General features: G+C 37.3%; 1 protein-coding gene across 1 annotated transcript in view; it reads left to right on the top strand.

Annotated features, from left to right (window-relative positions):
- The window catches only part of LRP1B (low density lipoprotein receptor-related protein 1B), a 614,444-nt gene that overhangs the window by 597,682 nt on the left and 8,503 nt on the right, over nt 1–8,259 (top strand). The window contains exon 87 of the mRNA XM_009319022.1: nt 6,575–6,651. Coding sequence (XP_009317297.1) covers nt 6,575–6,651 — 77 coding nt within the window. The remainder of the gene's footprint in view (nt 1–6,574; nt 6,652–8,259) is intronic.

Genomic DNA, 8,259 nt, shown 5'->3' with positions numbered 1-8,259 from the left:
GTCTGCTCTCCTGAAGTCCAGGGTAGTGAGCTTGCTGTGCGCCGTCCTCAGTGCCCTGAGGATCTTGAACTCCACCATTTTGTGGTCGCTGCAGCCCAGGCTGCCCTTGAGCTTCACATTCCCCACCAGCCCCTCCTTGTTGGTGAGAACAAGGTCGGGCATAGCACCTCTCCTCATTGGCTCCTCTATCACTTGGAGAAGGGAGTTATCATCAACGCATTCCAGGACCCTCCCAGATGGCTTATGCCCTGCCGTGTTGTCCCTCCAACGGATATCAGCGTGGTTGAAGTCCCCCATCAGGACCAGCACTTGTGAGCGTGAGGCTGCTCCTATCTGTCCATAGAGGACCTTATCCGCTCAGTCTTCCTGGTCAGGTGGCCTGTAGCAGACCCCCACCGTAATGTCACCTGTCCCTGCCTTCCCTTTAATTCTGACCCACAAGCTCTTGGTCGGCTCCTCATCCATCCCCAGGCAGAGCTCCACGCACTCCACTGGTCATTGACATATGCTGCTCTTCAGGCGCTCTCCTGCTGACCTGTGTTCCTTCTCCAGGCTCTGGGCATCTCTTGCTGGCCCTGGCATCAAACTGGTAGGAGTGGGATGGATTGAGGTTCCCCTCCGCCGGCATCTTTGAAAGCTTTCTTTTTCAACTAAGAATACCTTTGTTATAAATGTCTTGATTTTGAACATAATCAGCAGGTTATAACTTTATATTACAGAAGATCTTTCATTCAGTCTGTATCGCAAACTAGTATTAGTTCAAGAATTCAATGCAAACAGATGTTTGAAGAGTGGTTCTCAAAGGAAGAAATGACAAGACCTTGGACAAGAGGAGTATGTATATTTTTCATTGAACATTTACTAGTTAGGCTGTAATGCAGATATCCTTTGTCCATGAGTTTAAAATTGTTCGGATAAAACTTGCATAGTAGCTGCTGCTGTACATCACTGCTTACTTTGCCTCAATGAGAAGGAGAGAAAAACGTGATTTGTCCAATACTTATTGATCCAGTCATTTCTCATTATTTTCCCATTTTTACCACCTCAGTCTATTCTTTTTCTTTTGCTTTGTTGCTCAGTGTACTTTCAGCTACAGTAGTAGTCATCTAGACATGCTTAATTTTTATATATTTATTCTATGTTAATAATATTAATACTTGTATAGCATATGTACTGTACACATATTGCTAATAGCATGACGTTTAATGACCCTCAATTACTTCTTTTTCTTACCTTGGGATGATAGAGGCCGAGTTGCATCTGAAGACTTGTTCCTTTGCAGTGAACACCATGCAGCAACTGTGAATGATGATTTGTATATAATAACGTCGTGCACAAATTAAATTCATGTTTAAAGTCACATTTTATTTTTTCATGTATGTTGTTACTAAATTTAAGATTCTTTTTTTCCTCAAAAGTAATTTTCTGCTGTTTTGCCTGCTTTTGGATTATGCAATTCTCCTATTCTTAAGTTATTGAATTGCAAGGTAATCTGTATTTCATTTTCAAGTAACGTTGTAGAGTTTCTATCCCTTAGCTTCTACATCATATTCTTTCACTTTATTTTCCTTATAAAGATACCAAGTGATGCTTATTAGACAAAAGTACTAAAATGTGGTCTGTTCTTGTATAAAATATTAAGGAAAAATTATTATTTGAAAACAATTAAACCCTACAATATAGGAGAAGGTACAAGATGTGCTACTGATCAAAGTTGGGGTGGGTTTTTTTGGTCTTCCATTGTTGTGAAAGTTCTTTGTATCCTTGAGGGTTTATCTGTGGGTATAACTCTGTAGCATCAGCTCCCTGTATGAACAAAGCATGCTTCCAAAAGTATTGCTAAATTTATTATAATAAATAGTTTAGTCATTTAGTTTAGTGCAAGGATTTTGTCATCCTATGTCGTCCTACAGAGTTTGGGCGGATAAGGGGATTATTTTGATTTCCGTCTTTCAGTGTAATTTAATACAGATAGTAAATAACTGTAATCCAGATGTCCTCTTCTCTCATCTTACACGTAGTTTTAATATTAATGATAAGACGTGTTCCAGTGGAATTTTAATGTAAAAGTTCTTAAAATAGTGAAGCTGGATACTTTCATTAGGATGTTTTGCTCTCCATTAGTATCTATGCCGTGACTAAAAAGAAAAGCAAAGTTAGAAAATTACTTTGTATAATGAAGAAATATCATTTATAGGTAAGAAACATGTTCAGTTCCCCTTCCACCTCTGTTTTTTAATGACTGTTTCACAGATTCTGTTATACTTTCTAGACTAATCTTGCAATGCTGCTGTCTGTCATTTTTTTGATACACACCGGTATATTGAGTTGGAAGGCAGTTGTCTACAAAAGCGCTTTTAACTGCATATTATGCCTGCTATATTATATTTTTATGACAATGCCTGTGGCACAAAAAAAGGGAAAAAAAGAGAAACAAAAATGAAAAAAAATTGCACACTGCCACCAAATTAGCCTTTTTACTATTTTTTTCTATTTGTTCAGACATTTCATAGTCTAATGGTTCCTTTTGGTCAAGTACCCATATAATTGAGTTTAGAGTGTTTCAGTGCACTGACCTGTAAGGGTTATACAAAAATAGAGGAGAGAGGCATTTTCTCTCATGAATAGATTCTGTAACAACAGCATCATCAATCTCTGAAAGGTAAACATCTTAATTCTAAATATTCCTCATTACAAGTGGGACACCTTTATAATTACAGTTTAAAGTTTTTAAAACATCTCTCTTCTGTAATACTACTTCCTCAAAATAAATAATTCTTATTGCGTAGGCATTCTGTGTCTCAGAGTGTGTTTCCCAAGCAGTCATCTCTTTCTAAATGTAGAACTAAATTGTAACAGAGCGCGCTGTAGCATAGTTTTATTAATGACCTTGGCAGCAGACCGTGTACAACCTTTATTTATTACACTCACTTTCAGTTTTTATATTGGCATTCTCTATGGTATGGTTGCTCTTTGATCTGTTCACCGATTCTGTTGGGAACTGGAGATTTGCTCCTTAAGATGTTCGCTGTAGCACCTTGCACCACTCAGCTGGCTCCAGCCTGTCCTTCACTGTCAAGCTCCCCATCTGTTTCCATCTGTATTTGTTTATGTGTAGCTCATATTAGGCATTATCACTGTTCTTTCTTCACAGTTCTTGATAATATGATCATCTTAAATGAAACCAGTGGCTTTATGTAGTTCTGCTTCGTTAATGGCTTTTTGTTTGCCCGTACTGCAAATGTCCCATCTCTGACCATACAACTATTGGCAATGCTACAGAACAAAAGCTCCTGGTACCAAATGATTTGGAAAGGTACAAAATACTGTGCATCAAACTGAGCCAGAAGTGAGTTCCCACACCTAGGTACTGAGCGGTCTGAATTTAAATGTCCTAATAGCAGAAAATGTTATTATTAAGAACAATTTCTGTCTACAGTATCTGAAGACAATTGAAACTGGTTAAGACCTGCTCATTTCCCATGTTCCTACATGAACAGTTGTCCATGTCCCAACCCCATCATTATTCATGTGCCTGCTCATGGCTAATTGTCTGTGTCAAATTCCCTTGCAGGCAGCATACCTGTCCCCTGGGCTTTATTTCTTTTTCTATTCTGTCTGCCCAAGACAAGTCTTTGCTAGCTTGCTGGACCATAAAAGGGCAATCATTTTACCTCTGAGTATGGAAGGAAATGACTGCCATCCTGTCAGCTTCAGTCCCTTTGAAGTTTATTGGAGACAGCAAGCATTTGGAAAAAATGAAAATGAAATGGCAACTAGCTATCATGTTTTTATGAGACTTTTATCAAATGCCTCAGAAGTGTTTCAGTATTGCTGACTTTTACAATTAAAATGCCAAGATAGGTAAAGAACTGCTAATATTCTTACCTTAATTTGTTCTTCTGTTTACTACATATATATCTGTGGGATTTTTCTTTTCACCAGCTGTTATGGTGTCGTATCTGCTGTAAGATTTTGAAGAGCATAATTGTACATTATACACTATTTTCTCATAAGCTTATACCTGCATGCTTCACAGTGATTCTTTTGCTAGTCTCACTATCTTATAGTCTTTAAGGTGTTTTAAGACAGATTTATAGTAATGATTCTGTTATACAGCAGAAGTGTTTGAAACCTTCAATATAAGGATTTAGGTACAAAGTTAAGGTATGTCTAACTCTAAAAGAAGTCTTTCCCTTTCAGTAGTGTATTATTAGATGAAAATTGCGTCTCATAACAAGCTTTAATCACATGAGCTGAATTCCCTACAGCAATGATGCAAAACTTCCAGTAAGAAATATAAAGACTTTATTTCATGGTTGGCACATGCCAACAGTTTGGATCCCCGTAGAATATTCTAAGTATAAAGATTTATGGTGTTTCTCTACAAGAATGGAGATACTTATTTTGCAGCCGTATGTTGAATAGTGACCTTTTGAAAAAACAAGTTCCTTTCATAGTATCTTAGTAAGGTAGGCTGTCACTGTAATCATTTCCATTTGATATAATTGCTAAAAAGAGATCTGTAAAAAAAATGGAACACATGCATCTTTTAAAAGATTAAAATCATGTGTTCTGTGTGACTTAGAATGTGCTAAAGTGGTGGTAAGCAAGAGTGGAAATGTCGGTTGGGTTCAGTTTTAAAGTATATCGTTGTGAACCATAATGTGTGTAATTAATTAATAATTGGGGAGTTCCTTTGCAGTGAGAAAATTTAAGTGTGTATTTACCATGTTTATTTACATAAACAAACATTTCAATAAACATGAAAAACTTCTAAATTATAATGCAATTTATGTATTGTGTGAAAATTTTTGAATCGACTATCAACTAATAAACGTGTTTTTAAAGACCATCTGTGCCTTACCTCTGTAGAGTTTGAGTTAAGCACCTTCATAACACATCCTGCGACAAATGAAATAAGTTCCCCCCAAAAAAGTTCAAACTTAATATGAAACCCAGTAAAGAGATTTATCTCAATGTTGGATTGTGCTGGAATAGGCTTAGGAGCAAAGAGAGAAATTAGCCATTCTACTGCAGTGATCTGCAAAGACAAGAGAGAGTCAAAAGCATCACCACCAAAGCTGGCTAGGGCTCTCCTGTAAGAATTCCACAATTTTTGTCTGGAATGTTTTGTACCTTTCCAAACCTTTTTGTATTATAGAAAGGTGTCAGTCGTTAAGTACGTCCACCTCTAAACTCTGCAATTTATTAAATCCTTAGAAAGGCATCAGATAACAGTGATTCTTAGAACTGCGTGCAAGGTAATGCTCTACTGCATTTTCCTAAAGATAATCCACGTTGAAATTCATAAATAATTCAAAAATACTTAGAAAAAATATGATTCAGTGCACAATGTGCAACAGAGGCAGATGAAAAGTGGCTACTTCCTGCCGTTTCCACAAGGAGAGTTTGAGGTTCTGTAGTAAAGTTAATCATATTTACAGCAGGATGAATAAGCAATTGAATTTCATTCAGGTATTTGTTTCCATTTTTTATGGATTTGCTGAGTCTGCATACATAGACTTTTGTGTTTGCTTGTATGCATGGAGAGCATTCTGAATCCCAATTGAGGAAATATTTGCATATTGTTATCCACACAAGGAAAATATAACAGAATAACTGTGTACTTATCCAGGCACCTGGCTCATGAAGCATATATTCTGAACATAAACAGTATTCAGGGCCCTCTAAAGCCAGTAGATGCTCCTGTCCCTTCAGGACAGCTCTATATGCTTTAACTTTCACACCTGCTTACGCACGCACGTGTATATATTTCTGCAAATACATATCTAGTTATGTAGTTCAAAATTTAAAAAGATAAAGCCATTAAATTGTAGAATTTTCAGGAAAACGTTTACATCTGAAAGCAAAGAAAAAGGGAACTTCAGTTAATTTGTGAATATTAGTCAAAGATAGGTCTTAATTGTTCAAGTAAATTATTACGACCAGGTCTGTAAGAACTATTCTACAGTAAACTTTGCATTATCCAGAGCAATGGGGGACAGCAGAACTGTGGAAGGAGCCAATTGGTATGGATACTCTGGGTTGCTGGGTGCGTGTAGTAGTTTATGTCCAGTCAGATATGCTTTGTGCAATACGGACGTGGCTGTTAGAGCTTCTAGATCAAAGCTGACCCTAAAACAATATGGTGCAAATAAAGTGCCTTAGCAAATAAGCCTTGCTGGACTAATTTGGCTATGCGTGCATCCAGCTTAAGTGTTCCTTCATTATTGCATTGTAGGTGGTAGTTGGTTTAATAGGACGTTAATATACCGCTGATTATGTTTTATTATTCAAGAATTTTAGAAAAGGACTCTGGAATGAAGATTGCAGTGATAATAACAGGAATTGGAGATACAAAGCTGTAGTTTTAAACTAAAAACATACCAGAATGTTGTAAGTGCCACGGCAGAGTACTGCTGACTCCTTCCATGAAGCTTATTGTTTATTTTGTAGAATCACTGTTGTCATTCGTGTAGCTCTTGAGAAGATGCTGGTGGTCTCTTTTAGTAGCTTAGTGTGTTAATGGCTGACATCTATTAACTTTACCATCTTAATTGGATCCTTTTAGATGTTCAGCCAACTGGTCAGGCACACAGTGTGAGAGGCCAGCTCCCAAAAGCAGCAAGTCTGACAATATCAGTACAAGTAAGTACTTTAAATAACTGCTATCACTTGTCAAATTTGGCTCAGTTTAGAAATTTTAACCTGGTGATTTTTTAGGATGTGAGTTTGTGTCATGAAATGTGCTGGTTACCTGCATTTATTTAAAAAAAAAAAAAAAAAAAAGCAAATGTAGATCTCTCTCAACTTTTTGATTGACATTCAGTGTTTCATGAGATGGTTTGGATGCAAGCCATACGCTATACGCTCACTGCTTCAAGGGTTAGCCTGCACTTTTCTTAAAGAAAGTGTATCAAGCGGCAAGTGCTCGGTGATATCACTGCTGTGCAGAGAACTAGCATGAGACCTCTGACCATTTAAGTCCTACTGAAAGCATCAAAAATAGAGTTGTAAGTAGTTCATAACTTTTGCATTGGCTGTCTGCAGAGGTTTGAATTTTACCTACTGTGAAAATCATCCTGAAAGTAAGAATAGCTCCTGTTGTATTTTTTTAAACATGCCTGTTAAGCATAAAAGGAAGGTATTGCTACACTATTGGCAGTTTAAACTGGACAAGGTTCCCCGCGGTGCATTGAGTATGCTGATGGTACCCTGCTGTATGCATTTAACCCAACTGGAGCAGTAAAATGTATCTCCCACTATTCAGGTCAGCTTGATGCTTAGATGAAATCTTCCTAGCGATCCAGACAAGTGAAATAACACTTACAAGCTGGAAATGGGCAAAAAAGCAGCCAGAACCTAGATCAGTATTTCACGTTGAGGGAACATCTGGTACGATTTGGGAAATGGGTGTTCATCTTGTGCCTGCCCCTAGACCCCAGGCTGCGCCATGGTCACTAGATGGCAATTCATGCCTGGTGGGCTGTTTTTCAGATTTTTTCCTTCAATGTTTACCTGCTGAGACAAAATGAACTTTTTTTTTTTCCCTCCTAAGTAGAACTTCATCCAGTTATTTATCAAATGTTACCTAAAAATAGCACTGTTGTAATGCCATATACATGCTGAATCTTCATAAGCTGAAGTGAACTTGGGATGCTTCAAGTTTTTATTCAGCAGTACTTCATTTCAGGCCTCTGACAACCTGACTTGGCTTTCAGTAAGCCTTCAGGCAGAATTCAAGACATCTTTTTCAATTTTTTATTTAGACTGTGTTTACTGTAGAGCAGAGACTGCCAACAGCTTATTTTTTTAATAAATCAATAAACGTAACCAGTGAAACAACCAGCAATATTTTTGTTTTCCACAGGTTAAGGATTGTGGTATTAAAGGAAATGCGTGTCATTCCACACTGGCTTTATACTGGAGTTCTGTAGTTTATAAGGGCCAGTTTTTTATAACATAAAATTATTTGTTGCATGTATATCTTTATTGCCAGATACTTACATTAAAGCTGAGAAATTCTTAGAAGGGTACAATTGCTGACCTTATTTTTGCAGGTAGTCTCATTTCAGTGAAGTTATCTGCCAAAATAATGTTAAGCCCATTTTGTTCTTCCCTGTTCCCTCCTTCCCTTTAACATTGTTGTCTGATCTGTGCACTGTTTTTCTGCTACATTAAGCATTACTGTAGTTTCCTTGATTGCCTATATCAACATAACAAAATTATTGGTTCCCGAGTACAATGCAGTAAAAT

The sequence above is a fragment of the Pygoscelis adeliae genome, unplaced genomic scaffold (genome assembly GCF_000699105.1).
Source record: "Pygoscelis adeliae isolate BGI_AS28 unplaced genomic scaffold, ASM69910v1 Scaffold222, whole genome shotgun sequence".
NCBI lineage: Eukaryota > Metazoa > Chordata > Aves > Sphenisciformes > Spheniscidae > Pygoscelis > Pygoscelis adeliae.
Note: the sequence above shows the minus strand (reverse complement) of the source record. Positions and strands in the feature narration are given on the sequence as shown.